The 15,781-nt window shown below is 38.9% G+C and overlaps 1 protein-coding gene across 2 annotated transcripts in view; it reads left to right on the forward strand.

The window, feature by feature from the left end:
• MYRIP (myosin VIIA and Rab interacting protein) overlaps positions 1–15,781 on the forward strand; it is a 435,525-nt gene that overhangs the window by 33,480 nt on the left and 386,264 nt on the right. For both annotated transcript variants that reach the window (XM_069088306.1, XM_069088307.1), the window contains exon 2: positions 3,696–3,843. In XM_069088306.1, the coding sequence (XP_068944407.1) occupies positions 3,734–3,843 (110 nt within the window). In that variant the 5' untranslated portion in view covers positions 3,696–3,733. The remainder of the gene's footprint in view (positions 1–3,695; positions 3,844–15,781) is intronic.

Below are 15,781 nucleotides of genomic sequence, written 5' to 3' on the forward strand. Positions count from 1 at the left end.
TGAGTTCAAATCCAGCCTCAGACACTGACTGACTGTGTGATCCTGGGCAAGTCACTTAAACCTCTTTACCATAACTTCTTCTTCTGTAAATTGAGCTGGAGAAGGAAATGGCAAACCACTCCAATATCTTTGCCAAGAAAACCCCAAATGGGATCACTAAGAGTTAGACATGATGAAAGTGACTGAATAACAAAAAATCTCTTCCATTTTCCTCCTTCTCCCCACTCATGTTGCTATCTGGTTCACAAACTTCTTCATCTTTGAAAACTGGGGGGGGGGGTGCAGCTAGGTGGCACAATGAATAGAGCACTGGCCCTGGAGTCAGGAGGACCTGGGTTCAAGTCTGGCCTTAGACACTTAACACAAAAAACTAGCCATGTGACTTGGGCAAGTCACTTAACCACAACTGCCCTCCAAAAAGCAAAAAAAAAAAAACCCACAAAACAAAACAAAAGAAAATTAGGGAAGGAAATAAGCCTTTAAGTGCCTGCTATGTGTCCGTCACTGTGCCAAGGGCTTTCTAGATATCATCTCATTTGATCCCTTTTAATATGTAAACCCCTTTATAGTCTTAACAATTATTGAGGATCCCAAAGAACTTTTGTTTATGTGAATTATATCTATAAAAATTTATGATTTAGAAACTAAAATGTAAAATTTTTAAATTTTAAATGTGTTAATTTTGAATAAAAATAATAAGCCCATTACATATCATAAATAATGTTTTTGATTTAAAAATTACATATTTTCAAAAAAGTAAAAAGTGGCATTATTTTAGCTATTATTGCTCATTTCTTTATCTTATGCTGTAACAGAAGACAATTGATTCTCATATCTGCTTTTGCATAAAATTTGTTGTGATGTGTTATTTTGGTTCAAATATATGAAGAAAATCTTGTTTTATACAAATATGTACCTGGAAAAGGAAGAAATAGTTTAATAGGCAAATAGCATTTTAGTATCATCATGAAAATAGTTGATTTGTTGATAAAAATAGTTCAATCTGGAGCAGAAGGACCTGAGTTCAAATCCAGTCTCAGACACTTGGCACTTACTGGCTGTGTGACCCTGGGCAAATCACCTAACTCTGATTGCCTTGCCAAAAAAAAAAAAAAAGATATCCTATTAACCATTCTCTTTACCTTTAGGTAAATCTCTAATCTGTTCTTAACAAGATCTGTATGTTTGAATAGGTCATTCCTCTTCTGAAAAAACCTTTAGGCTTTTCCTAGTGTCCCTAATAAAATACAAACTCTTCAGCCTGACTTTTAGACCCTCTGCTGCCTGGTTCCTGCCTAGTTTCTCCAATTTTGTTCTCTTATTCTCTTTTGCACACCCCTTAATTCTAGACAAATTGAACTACTGGTTCTCTGCAGTCAACGTCTTGTCTCTCACCATCATGCATTGATGTAGTCTTTTCTCCCTGCCAGAAATGTGTCCTACCACAACTCTTCTTTCAGAATTTGTCAAGGATAGGTTAAGGTACCATCTTGATTTCAGCCTCTGATAAGATTCTGGGAACTGATTTTGATTGGTGAACTTCCAGAAAGAGAACACGAGAAAGAGAAGTGATTACAAGAATCAACATGCCTTGGTCAAGAACAGGTCATGCTAAAGTGGCTTTATTTCCTTTTTCCAATAGGATGCCTAAGTTTGTCAATGATGGGAATGCTATGAATATAGCTTAACTAGTTTGTAGCAACCTCCCTCCTTTAAAAAAAAAAATTCTGGAGGCAATTGAAGTTAAGCGACTTACCCAGAATCACACAGTAAGTGCCTGAGGGACAGATTTGAATAGCAAAGTTTTAATGAAATATCTCATACTATTTTTGTGAAGATGGAGAAAAGTGGATCAATCAATGGATTTATTGATTTGTTGATTATTCAATCAATGGGTTTAGAAATGCATTTATTAATTTATTAATTAATTAATGGATTTAGAAATGGATTCAATCAATGAATTTATTGATTTATTCATTATTCAATCCATGGATTTAGAACTGTTTCAATGGAGGTAGCAAACATCCAATGGGATACCTCCAGGCATCTGTGCTTGGCCCTGCGTTGCTAAACATTTTTAATCAGTGTAGGGATAAAAATACAGATGTTACATTCATCTGATTTGATAATGACACAAATCTGAGAGGGAGAGCTAAAACAATAGATGAGAAAGTCAGGATCCAAAGGGAAATAGTTGATACTTGAGGGTCTATGGGAAGAGAAATACTCCTGGATCTCAAATAAATATACCTGTTTGTTAAATTGGATTTTATTTCCTTGGTGCAAATACAATTCTTCTTTTATTCTGATACTTTTTCTCCTGTGAAAAAATGAACAATATTTTAGATTAGTCCAAAGGAGTGTGGAATTCTCCAAAAGGGACTATGAGCCAGAGGAATATGTTTTCATTTTCTCATATTTCCCCAGTACTCATAAACCTGAATCTTTAATACTGTAAATGGAAACAAAAAAGATAACAAAAAGAAGCTTGAATAAAATAAGGAGGGTAATATTTAGGGTAAATAGGGTAATTTGCTAGGCTAAATGCTTTATGAATACTTTCCCCAAACTTGTTAGCTTTTCTGTTGATAAATAGAACCAAAACTCAATTTGCCTTTATTTCTGAAATGTATTTCAATGGAAATTTCATCAACTGCTTCTGCACTAGGAAAATCTAACACCACGGTTTTATGCTTCCAGCAATCTTTTACAATGTGGTTTGGTGATATATACCTGACAAGTGTCTTAGGTATGAAACAATGTCTGAATTTTATGAATTTAACTCCTGCCAGAAAAATGGTCAATTTCTAAAAGAACCTAGAGAATTTTACTCTATCTTGCTCAAGCTCCACGTGTAGAAATGCTTCCAAGATCCAGTGGAGATTTGTAGCAGATTCTAATGTTATGCAGCCCTGACATAACTCTCTGTCTCTGAAACATATGGCTGGAAATGGATGAGGGTCAGTCCAATTTCAGAAGTAGATTATTTGGAGGAGATGGAGAGAGATCAGAAGAAAATAATAGGGCTATTCAATTGAGCAATGTTGATGTAATTGCCATCAAAGCCAGATGTATTTGTTCACCTAATACAGTCTTTACTTCCATACTGACTCTGTAAGTACAGCTTTGAGTCTCATGCCTCTGATATATACTAGCTATGTGAAAATGGCAAATCGTCTAACCTTCAGTATACTAGGTAACTTGATAAGACTTTTTGGTTATAGATGGGTTTGTGTTGGTAAAGGGCATTTCTGCACTTGTACTGGTAAAGTCACAGGCAAGGACTTTTCTCACCCTAAAATTAGGACATGACTCAAGAAATACTCAGATTATATTTCTTGAATATTATAATGGAGAAAATGTGCATATACATGAATCAATATAATCCTTTAGGAATAAATAAATCCTTCAGAAATTTACTGAACACTTTTTGGATGATATGCCATGCCCACACAACATCCAATCTGTGGGTCACTACTTGTGGCACACCAAAGAATTTTGGGCAGCCCATGAAACATCCTTTACATTTTTCTTGGGCCGCCCAACATCCTTTGGTGTGCTAGAAGCAGTGGCCCATAGGTTGTACAGTCCTGATGATGCGCTATGGCTAGTTGTCAATTTTCTTGTCACCAAGATTTTGATTTGCATACATATTACAATCACTGTCTTTATTATTGTTATTTTCGCCATTTCAGGTCTTTTTTAACTGTTGGTGTTCACAACTGAACAAACCATGGGGAGGAAACTAGACCTTTCCAGTCTGACAGATGATGAAACAGAACACGTTCTTCAGGTGGTTCAACGAGATTTCAATCTTCGTAAGAAAGAAGAAGAACGACTAAGGTAAGACGATTTTTTCTACTTATATTTGGGATGGTGAGCCACTGTGGATGAGACAAACAGGTTTGCCAACCTTTTCTGCCAATAAAGCCTGGGAATTAATACTGTTATGTCGCATAAGCAAATACTTACATTTATTTAGGGGTCAATCATTACCATTTGCTAATTCCCGAGTTAGATCATGTGTGTATCCAGTGGTATGTACATATTGACTTTATAGCCAGGGTTTTATTGGTGCCTCACCTCCCAAGAACAGCAAGTGAGTGCAAGAATTATCCAATTTGTGCCGCAGATGGTGACTTTGAATTCGGTACCAGCTTCAAGTCTTTCCATTCCTAAATTCATTTAGAAGGTGGGTTGTTGAGAACAAATAGCGAGCAATTTAAAAGGCAACCGATAAGCAAGACCATTAAGGTGCAGGCTATGCACATGAATGAAGGTAGTGATAGTCCATTAGAACCTCTGTGCTAAGGAAGCCAAAACCATATGCCAAGAGAATGAGACAGAGGATGGCACTGGCTGTAGCATACCAGAACTCGGAGAAGCCTTCCATGGAAGTTATTTGACGTAACCTTGTTCTCCTTCCCACCTTGGTTTACAGGTTGGAGAGAGTGAGTTAGTGATTCAATCATATAGGATGGTAGTAGGATCATAGGTTTAGATCATAGATTTTAAAATATTTGTTTTTTATTTTTATTTTTCAACATTCACTTTTATAAGATTTTGAGTTTTACATTTTCTTCTACTCCTTCCCCTCTCTTCTCCCCAAGATGGCATGCAATCTGATATAGGCCATACATGTACAATCATATTAAACATATTTCCACATTAGTCATGTTGTAAGGAAGAATTAGAACCAAAAGGAAAAAAAAACATGAAAAAGAAAAAAACAAAAAAAAAGGAGAATAGTATGTTTTGAATTACATTCAGACTCCCTAGTTCTTTCTCTGGATGTGGATAGCATTTGCTGGAAGATGCTTTTGAGATGGCCCAACCCCCTCATTTTACAAATGAGGAAACTAAGACCCAGAAACATTAAGTAACTTGACCAAGGTCACACAACTAGCTGGTGTTGGAATTTACACCAGGAACCAGATCTCTTGGCTTCTAGCTCAGTGTTTCTTCAGTTTTATCATGATCATAAAGAAGATCGTTCCAATTTGTTGTTACTGATCAATTCTGGCTAAATTGTGGCAGCTTAAAAATCCATAGATGTCTTGGCAAGGGGGTCTTCTGAAGGAAATGTGAAGGTTCTGGATGAATGTATTTCATAAAACAGGATTATTTTTCTCATCAGGAAAAAGTCACTAAAAGTTCTACTCTATAAGCATTGAACATACTTCATGACCCTTTCTATCCCTATGGGATATTGAGCAAACCACCAGAAAGAGACATTTTCTCTGAAGATAAGGTTTAGAAGATGAGATCGATGACAATGTGCTTTGCAAAGTGCCAAAGTTTCCAAACCAAGAGGGAGAGGGGCCTTCATGCTTAGGGCATGGGAAAATGTTTGAACATTAATCTCTCTGATTCTCAGTTTGGGAAATAATAATAACTGTGGTACCTTCCTCCGAGGAGTCTTGTGTGGTTCTAATGCGATCATGTATGCAAAGTATGTTGCCAGCTTTGATGTGCCCTATAAATGCTTCTCCTTGTTTTGATTTCTGTACTCTAAAGCATTTCGATCTGGATTTCATTATACTCTAGTGTCCAAATCGGTTTGAGTTACAGTTATAGTTACATATGAAAATTAAATATGTAGGTAGTAATGTGAATTACTTCTCCTTTTTGCCTCAGTTTCCTCATTGGAAAAACATAAGGAAGGGCCTTCTTAAAGCTCTTTTTCTAGCTCTGATAGCCTAGGATCCTATAATTCAGTAGCTGTAAAATGTATATAAATAATTTTTATAGTCTAAACTTGTTCTTAAAGGTGAGTGCCTACTTGGATGCCTGAACTGGAAAGGTCACAGAGTCCTTAGTAGTGCTATGAATGGGTGGAGTTTTTTTTTTTTAATTTTTGGTAATTATATGGAGTTTGTTACTTGTTTCAACCATTTCACCATATTTCAAGTCTGATGTCAATTCCAGGCTTCACTGCGGCCTGTTTCTGGGAGGAGGACTGTGTGGCTAGTTCATTGGTGTCCCATGCCAACATTGGAGGTGGAGACATCTGTCTGTCTGTCTGTCTCTCCCTTACTCACTCTCTCTCTCTCTCTCTCTCTCTCTTTCCCTTTCTCTCTCTCTTTCCCCTCTCTCTCTCCTCTGTTTCCTCTCTCTCTCTGTCCTCTCTCTCTCTCCCTTTCTCTCTCTCTTCAATATATTATATGTCTGATCTATATTTATCTGTGACATGGATCAGTTCTGGATATGTCTTCTCCTTCTGCCTGCTACTTTGCTGCCCCTTCAGAGACCCTTACGTCAGAAGGTTGGGGAAACAAGGGCAGGATGAGAGGCAGACATAGTCCTGCTTATTTTCATCTAGTGGACACTCACTTTTGGGTGTGTAGGCTGATACATAGTCATAATGGCACGTGTAGTAGGACTAGGAATCAATGAACAAGCACCTTCTATGTGCCAGACAATATAGCTGATTTACATGGTCTTGTGGAGCAAGTCTTAATACCTTCCATTGACATCTTGCAGACTTGGTCTTTATACATAGTACCCAACTTCTGGACATTGAAATATGTGTGTAAATCATGGCAGGGAGTCATGTTTCATAGCCCTATTCTGAGGTTGGTGTCTTGATTGCCTCCCTGGCTGAATGCTTAGTATGTGTTTGGGGATTTCCTGAAGACCTGGCACAGTAGATTTATGGCTTGTGCTTGGTGGGGAAATCTTTAAAGTTAATGAAAATGCCATTGTCACTGGAGTTGAAATGAGATATGTATCACCTTACTTGTCTGAATGCCTGGGCCTCTTGCATACCAATGAGGGAGTGATTCTCTCACTTGGCTTAAAGAAAACTGCCAAGAAAACAAAGGGGAAATCTAACCCACAGCTTGTTTAAGAGAGGATGGGTGCCAAATACAGCTCCATCTTTGATGTGAGTTACGCTATTTAGTAATGTCACCAAAATGATTTCATCAACATGCCTTGTCTCTGTCTAGAATATTTGATCTCATCTTCACAAGTCAAGGAAAAATATTGGTCAAGATATTGACATTTGTGTTACTGTTGGGTTTTTTTAATTGCTTTAAATGAGGAACTGAGTTCAAATTTGGCCTCAGACATCACTACCTGTGTGACCTTAGGCAAGTCTCTTAGCCCTGTTTACTTCAGTTCCTCATCTGTAAAATGAACCAGAGAAGGAAATGGCAAAGCACTCCATAATGGAGTCATAGAGAGTTGGATAGGACTGAAGTGACTCAACAACAAGAAAAAAAGTTAATTCCATTTACTAAGCTAAAGAAAGCTTCTTGACACTCATTCAGTCATTCAACAAATATCTGTTTATGCTCCTTACCTCTTAAGATTGTTTTGAGGATTTAATACCATTGCAGGATTGTGGATCCAGAGCAAGAAGGGACCACAGGGCCCTGTTTTGTTTGCAGATGCAGAACCCAAGCCCCAAGGAGATGAAATGTTTTTTGTCCACGGCTCTTTCTATTGTTCTAAAAGTATTTAGCATTCATGTATATTTTGTTTCACTCTAAGGCTGTCAACAGTAATTACTTTAAACCACTATGAGGGTATTTTAAAAAGAGTGAGATGAGCCTTTGATGACAATTTAAAAAGCATATTTTCTACTTGTACTAAGTGGATCCAGAATTATGCACTGGGGGACAACCAGACCTCTCTTGTACCTGCCCTGCTCTATGGTTCATTGTCTCATTCTATTCGATGTTCTGATTTTGAACCTGTATTCTTTGATGGGTCCACCTCTGGCATCCCCATTATTGACTAAGCTAAGCTAATAGATATCCCTACATGCCAGTAGGCAAATGATCATTTATTTAAAGCACTTTGTAAACCTATTAAGTATTTTGTAAATGTTTGTTATATTAATTACTCTTACTGTTATTCTTATTAGGCAGCTAGGTGGCACAGTGGATAGAGTGCTGAGCTTAGAGTTAGGAAGACTCTTCTCTGTGAGTCCAAATCTAGCCTCTGAAACTTATTTAACTTTGTGGTTGTTGGCAAGGCTCTTAACCCTGTTTGCCTCAGTTTTCACATCTCTAAAAGACTGGAGAAAAAATGGCAAGTTATTATACTATTTTTGCCAAGAAAGCCCCAAAATGGGGTCACAAAGAGTTGGACATGCTTGAAATGACTGAACAATAGCATCATCATCATCATCATCATCATCATCATCATCATCATCATCATCACTATTAATCTTTTCCAACTACTTACCTAAGAATCAAATCCTTTTTCCATCTCAGGACCTCCCAAGGCACCTGTCCCTGCAGATGTGGGTGGGGAGCCCCCCAAAATCTGCTATTTCTTTATCATATGTAGAAATTCATTGTGAGAATACCAGCATATTTCCAGCTCCCTCCCAGACCCTCTGCATTTCACTGCTTTGTGACCATACAGAGTATGTGTGTATGTATATATGTATATATACTTTTATATATATTATATATATACTTTTATATATATATATATACTTTATATATATGTATACACACATGTATTTACAAGCTATTACTAAGGAGAGTTTAATTTCCCCTCAGTCGTAGGAGTCATTGACAAATGAGTTGACACAGGAGATGGCATGTGGGGTCTGACATTTGTGGGATACTGTGGGTACCTGGCAGTTACCAAAACAGGTACTGTATCATACAGAGTGTTGCAATTTTTCTTCATGGGAGGCTCTGTGGTTCTGGGATTGGACTATTCCCACATGAAAGCAGCAATCAATAAGTCCTCTCTGTCACTGTAGAATAGAACACCGAGGCAGCTATTGGGACACAGAGGAAATCAGGATATTGAAGAAAAGGTGGATTCTGAATCAGAACTATGCAAGTATGCAATTTGACATAGGGCTTCAGGATAAAATCTGGGAAGGTGGGAATGGCCTTCAAGGCAGCGGGAACTGTTCTTTCAGCATTTGGTCCAGAAGCCACAGAATTAGTATTTGGAAAAAAAGAAAAGAAATTAGCCCAACAATCTATTCTTTTAGAGTCAGTCATTTCTTTCTCCTGTACCATGTTACTTATTACATATTAAGGGGAACTGGACACCGGTGATGGGAGGTGGCTTCACTCTCACTTACTAGAGGCATCCAAATAAAGGTTGGGGGACTACTTAGCATGTCTGTTGTAGAAGAGATTATTCAGAGGATGTCCTAAGAAGTGTCTCCCACCTCGGATATCCTGTGATCCAGTCTTTAAAAACTTTAATGAGTGCCGTGTCAATTCCCTGGGTATTTATTTCTTCACCGACAACGTGAGTGGCTTATACTAGTTGCGAGAGTAGAACACCTCTTCTGGCTTTAAGCCTATGATCCCATTAAATATCAAGAGGATTTGTAGCTGGTTAGCTCAGTTGGAACCTTACAAAAACTGTGGCTTCTTACTTACCTCCAAGATTGTGGGTTCAATCCCTATAAGTCAATCAATTGATCAATAGGCATTTATAAAACACTATTCATTGAGGATACAAAAAAAAATATCCCTGCCCTCAAGGAGCCTATTTTCCATTGAAGAGACAACATGCACGTATATAAACACAAAACATACAGAAGACAAATATGAGGTAAGTTTGGGATGGGGCAGGAGAAAAGCATTAGCAAATAGGGGCAATAAGAGAAGATTTAACATAGAAGGTGGAGCTTGTTCAGAGTTTTTGGAGAAAATGAGCATTCCAAAGAGGTAGAAGTGAGGAGTGCATTCCAAGAAGAAAAGGCTGCCAGTGCAGAGTCTCAGGGGTAGGAGATGGAGTATTGTATGTGAAGATCAACACAGCTACTTTAGTATCTTTGCCAAGAAACCCCCAAATGAAGTCGTGAAGAGGTGGATGTGACTGAAACCACTCAACAACAAAAAAATGTGAGTGGTGCTAAGTACTAGAGATACCAAAAAAGGACCTGCTCTCAAAGAGCCCATAGTCTAATAGGGAGACAACATGAAGACAATTATATACAAACAAGGTAGAGAAGATAAATTGGAGATAATCAATACCCTCTTCTTCTGAACATGATCAAGTTAGCAATATTCTGTGAGCATTAAAGACTGGTTATAGACCATAGATAGTGGGACCACAGATTTAGAGCTGGAAAGGATCTTCGGGGCCATCTAGTCTAATTTCTCCCCACTGATGAGGAAACTGAAACCCAGAGAAGTGACTTGCTTAAGGTCACATAGATAAAAAGTGGCAGAGATGGGATTCAGACTCTGGTTTGGAATCCAATACTCTTTCCCCTATAATATAATGCATTCTACTTCTCTACCCTCTGCCTCCCAACATGTGTGGGCACACCTACTTGTTTTTTAGCATTTCATTTTCTATTGCAAAATGGTCGTTGTTATTCAAGTTCTGGTGGCTATAAAAAAAAGGAAATGGATTTTATTTTAAGACAACAGCCACTCACCAGCTTTCAGATGTGAAAATTAAGCACGTGACTTCCTGCTTTGCTCTTTATTCCTGTCACTTTGATACTCTTTATCCCTACGTAATGTAAACAAGGTTGGCAAGTTTCAATGACCAGTCAAGGTGGCAACTCCCTAGGGAAGAAAACCATGGACTTAAGTTGAATGCATTTGCTCATTAGTAGCATAGAATTAGTCCCAGGACAGTGTGTAGGATATGGGTCACCATCCTGGGGGAAAGACAGTACCAGTTGGCAGTCTAGACTTTGTTTTTTCCTCGGGAAATTTCCCAGCATGCTTTAGGGCATATTGGTGAGACACAGAAGGTTCTTTGGTAGCAATGGAAGCATTTTGGCAAGTTTGATTGGAATTTCGGAGCTTTCCTTGAGCATTGACAACTCCTATGGAAAATCAGTCCCTTTCAGACAAAGCCTTTGGGTGACAATGCCATTGTGTATTATAATGAAGATAAATTATGGTTTCACTTCAAAATTATGTCATGTTAAATTGTGGAAGAAATGACTTTTTATTAAGAGATAGGGAAACTGGTGTCTTGGAGGTATGAAGAAAATTTTGCCAATATTTCCTCTTTGCAATTAATAAGCTAGGCCTATAAGAACTTGAGATCTAAACTGTAGAGATATAGTGTAGACAGTTAGAGCAAATAGGAAAAATATAGAAGCAATTCAATTAATATCAGGTGAATATCTATGAGTTACATTGTCACAAAGTAGAGTCTGTTGAGTATGGTGGCTGGTGGGTTGGAGAGAGGTACTGTACAAGAGACAGCTATTAGAGAGTATATTCATGACTTGAAAGACCTTGTTACCTAAATCAATTAAGTTGACATGCAGATAATACAACACAGAAGCTGTTTGATAGGCCACTAAACATTTACAAACTAAACAATAGAATGTTATGTGTTCTGAAGAATTATTGGTATGGATCACCCAAAAGGCAATGGAGTTGTGTGTGGTGGGTGTAAATAGGCTATAGCATAATACTAAGGAACAATCACTCAGAAAAAAGCAGCATAATTGATATTATCAGAGAGATTGGAATTAGTACCATTGGAAGGAGTACCTATATAGATGAGATCATGGATGTATTGAAATATGTAGACTATGTTGATGTGTGCATATATGTGTGACATCCATATTATTAGCTGCTAGTCTTGCTTTTCACTTCCAAAATATGTGCTCCTGTGGTTGGTATAAAGGTATGCACAAGTTTCTAATGTCTTCTCATTCTTAATAGCACAGAGGATAGATCAATTTTTCTTGGAGCCAGCTTGATTCTTTAAGAAACATATGGCCCACACTTGCTAGTTTTTCAAGTTCTACTAAATAATTTCAGGAGTTCAAGTCTGTTATTTTATTTTCAAGACAGAAGGTGGATCTGATATTAGAGTTTTAAGGGATAGGTTTTTTAGCAAATAATTTGTTGGTATTATAGTTGGAGCAAACTTCATTTCACCCTCATTGAAAGTGTGTGTGTGTGTGTGTGTGTGTAAGAGAGACAGACAGAGAGAGAGAGAGAGAGAGAGAGAGAGAGAGAGAGAGAGAGAAGCCCTTCCTTTAGGATATGAAGAAATCCTCCTTTTTGCTGATCTCCATCTTTCACCCCAGTGTTTTGTTACCACAAAAATTCATCAATAATATAAATGATCATTATTTCGATTTTTGCGGTCATATGATATAGCTATATCAGGAAGAAGTATAGAGTCATATCAGAAATTATGGTAGATGTGGAGTAGGGCCCAGCTGTCCTAAAGGACATTGTACCATTTTCTTTGTACAGCCTGCAGCTTTCTCTAGGTGACAGCAGACTTTTACCCTTCACTTAATGGTCTTTGACAGTGCAATTAGCTGGCCTGCTTAGTGGAGTGTCTACATAAATATGATGTTGTTAATACTGAGGTATACCTGGATGCTTACCTTTATGCATACACTGGAGTATATCTTCTTCATAGGCAAAATGCTACAGTTGGCTTGCATTGTCAGGGTGTCTGGTTTTGAATTATTTTCCCAGAATGAATCACATGTTGCATTGAACTGTTTGCCTCCTGTCTGGCCCCAGCAGCCAACAAACACACATTTCAGACTACCACAGGGCTGTGTGAAGAGGAAGGGCCCAGGACTACAAATACAATGGGAGCACTCGAGATGCTGTTTAGGGCACTAGGAAACTTCTCTGCAAATGCAATTCAATCAATATTTGTTTCATGTTCCCAAAGTGCGTATCCCTGAAGTAGGAGAAGCAAGGTGGTAGTGCTCAGCAAGAAAAGATGATTATAGACCTGCTAAAACAATACCGACCCACATTTACACAGCACTTGGAGGCTTGCAAGTGCTTTGTGTGCTGGTGGTGTGCAAGCCTCATGTGCTACTCAGGGCAGCCCTGAGATAAGCTTCTACATCCAGGCACCAGGGACCTGTGATTTCCTCAGGGGGGGAAACTCCCTTAAGTCTTAGTGAGTTGTCTGAGGCTCTGAGAGGTTAAGTGAGTTGCCCAGAGTCATTCAGGTAGGAGATGTCAGAGGTAGGATGTGAAATCAGGTCTTTATAATTCCAAATCCACCATCCTACCCATTGCTTCTTCTCCTGTGGCATTATCAGTCCTGTTTTACAGATAAGAAAACTGAGGTTCAGAGAAGGTGTTCATACAGCGGGTGTGAGAATTGTGGTTAGAATCCAGCTTCTGACTCCGAGCCTGCTGCTGTACTGTGCTGCCTCTTCATGATATCATCCAAGGCAAACAGCCATCCCACATATAGCCAAATGCTTTAAGGGCCAGACTGGGAGCACATAAGTATGGTCGAGTGAGACTGGAGATCAGCCCTGTCCTTTGAGTCTATTTGTGCCCATCCCTTCATTTTGAAACAGAAACGGGAACAAGATTTTGTGGTTAGCTTTGGGGCTTCCAAAACTGCCCAGAGACATCAGGCTAAACTGTAGAAAAAAGAATCGTCTCTTGCATCAGAGAACATGGGGTCAAATTCTGCCTGGGTGTTTGTCGGCAAATCGTTGAACATCCCTGGCCTCAGTTTCCTCATCTGTAAGATGAAGGAATCAGATCAGATGGCCTCTCAGACCCCTACCAGCTGCAGGTCTATGTTCTTTTGATTCCATGACATGGCTACTTCACAGTGATGTTTAAAATCTGACCAGAGAGGATTCCATACAGCCTTTGATACTGCCTCTCACATCACCACAGTTCACCTCCAGGAAACACTAGGTCAGGAATTGTTGTACTTATTGCAGGGCTGTTTCAGGAAAGAGCCTGTTTCCTCCCCTCCCCCCAACACTTCCAGTGCTTTTTTTTTTCTTTTTAACCCCTTGTGGGGTTCCTTCAGACTTTGGTTGATCATGACCTTTGAGGGGCAAACAGCCTTTGTCATTCTAAGGACTGAATTCTTCCAGTTTCCTTGCATCATGCTTATTGCTCAGAGTCCTAGGATGGTTGGTGAATATCTACAGTGTCTCTGACTGTGATAAGCCATCGAAATTCTTCCTCAGTTTTTTCTTCCCATGTAACCTGATCTACTCTTTTATTCTATTGATATCAATGGGACGTTCCAAAGAGAAATCAGTGAGGACCTATAAGCAGGGGCGATAATGTCTTACAGTGGGACAGTGCCAGATTTGGAGTAGAGGACCCTAGTTAAAAACCTGTGTTCTGCTAATTAATTAATCAATGAGCATTTACTAAGTACATATTATACACCGGGTATTGTGCTAAGCCACTTAAAGTCTTTGTGACTTTGGGCAAGTCACTTGATTTTTCTGGGCTTTCTTCATCGGCAAAATGAGTTGATCACGGAAGTCACTTTCTGTTATAAATCTATGATCCTGTGATAATTCATTAGAATAAAATCACCAACTAAATCTGCTTCTACAATTATGTGATTCATTATCTGCAGATTTTTTTTTCTTTTTCCCCTTGTTTTCTGGATGTGAAAAAAAAATTTTTTTCTTTCCACACCAGAGTGAAGAATAGAATTATTCATTATTCTACATTATGCCAGAGGCAGGGAAGGCCCTTACCTCAGCTGCCTTACTCTTACTAGAATGTGGACTCTTTACAGACAATGTGAATGTGGCCACAGAGATAATGTCTGCTCTCCTTATTTATGGTGACCCTAGTCAAGCATTTCCTGGCCAAACCTGATTGCTGCTGCCTGCTTTATGGTAGGAATAAAGGCATAGATAAGCAGGAGACTGGTAGGCAGAGTAGGACTCGAGGCGATTTTCCAGGCCAGTGCCACACTGGAGAATTTCTGAGTTCTTGTGTTCAATCCTTGTCTCACCTCTGTGGAGTCCAACCGTTTCCTGTGTGATTCAGTAGTTGGATAGGCCTGGTGCCAAGTCAAACACACCAGCCTCCTGGTGAGTCATGGGGATAACAACACCTTGGCATCTCATACCCATTAAAGTCTTTGTGCACCATGTTGGTGTTGGGGGGGCAGGGCAGGAGGTGTCGTTGTTTAAGGATCATAGTCCAATCCTCTCGCTTGACATTCAGAGAACATAAGTGACTTAGGATCTAAATCTCTCTGTAGAAAGGGGGACCTATCTCTTCAGACTCAGAGAGTTTAAATGACTTGCCTTGAGTCTTAAGGAACAGAGCCAGGATTTGAACCCAGTTCTTGTGATTTATATAAACCATTGCTCATCTTAATGTATCCCATTGCCTCTTGTAGAGTTCTTCCTTAATGACTGTTTCTTCCTCCTTCATCACTTGAGGAGATGATGTGTCATAAGCCAAGAAACTATGGGTTCAAGATCCCAACTAGGGGGCACCGAGGTTCTACAGTGCTCAGAGCCCTGGGCCAGGAGTCAAGAAGTTCAAATTCAGTCTCAGATACTTACTAGGTGTGTGACCCTAGGCAGGTCACTTAACCTCTGCTTGCCTAAATTTCTTCAGCTGTAAAATAAGGATAATAAATGATAATGGGGATAATAATAGCTTCTCCCTCCTGGGAGAATCCAATGAGATATTTGGAACATGTTTAGTAGAGTAGTGGGTACATGGGAGGTGATTAATAAATCCTTGTCAGTCTCCTTCCTTTTTTCTCAAGATCCACTGCTGAGACACACTGGTTATGTGTCCCTGGATAAGTCATTAACCTCTTGGTGTTCTAGTCAGGCTCCTACAACTATAGATTATAGAAGGTGTGGGTCCATATTGTTTGAAATTTCTTTTTATCTCAGAATTGCACGGACCATTGAAATCACAGGTCCAGTGCCTACCTTAGACCTGTCTTCTCACTTTTGGCAAGAGGTAATGTTCTGCAGGATTTTTTCTCTTCAGTCTTCCATCATGCTCAGAATTTTAGATAGTCAGCTGTGAGATCCTATTTATATAATTTCAGAGAAATACATTTGGGAAAACAGATATAAATA

This window comes from Petaurus breviceps, unplaced genomic scaffold, assembly GCF_028583685.1.
Source record: "Petaurus breviceps papuanus isolate PSGF00001 unplaced genomic scaffold, PetGlider_PUasm1.0 185, whole genome shotgun sequence".
NCBI lineage: Eukaryota > Metazoa > Chordata > Mammalia > Diprotodontia > Petauridae > Petaurus > Petaurus breviceps.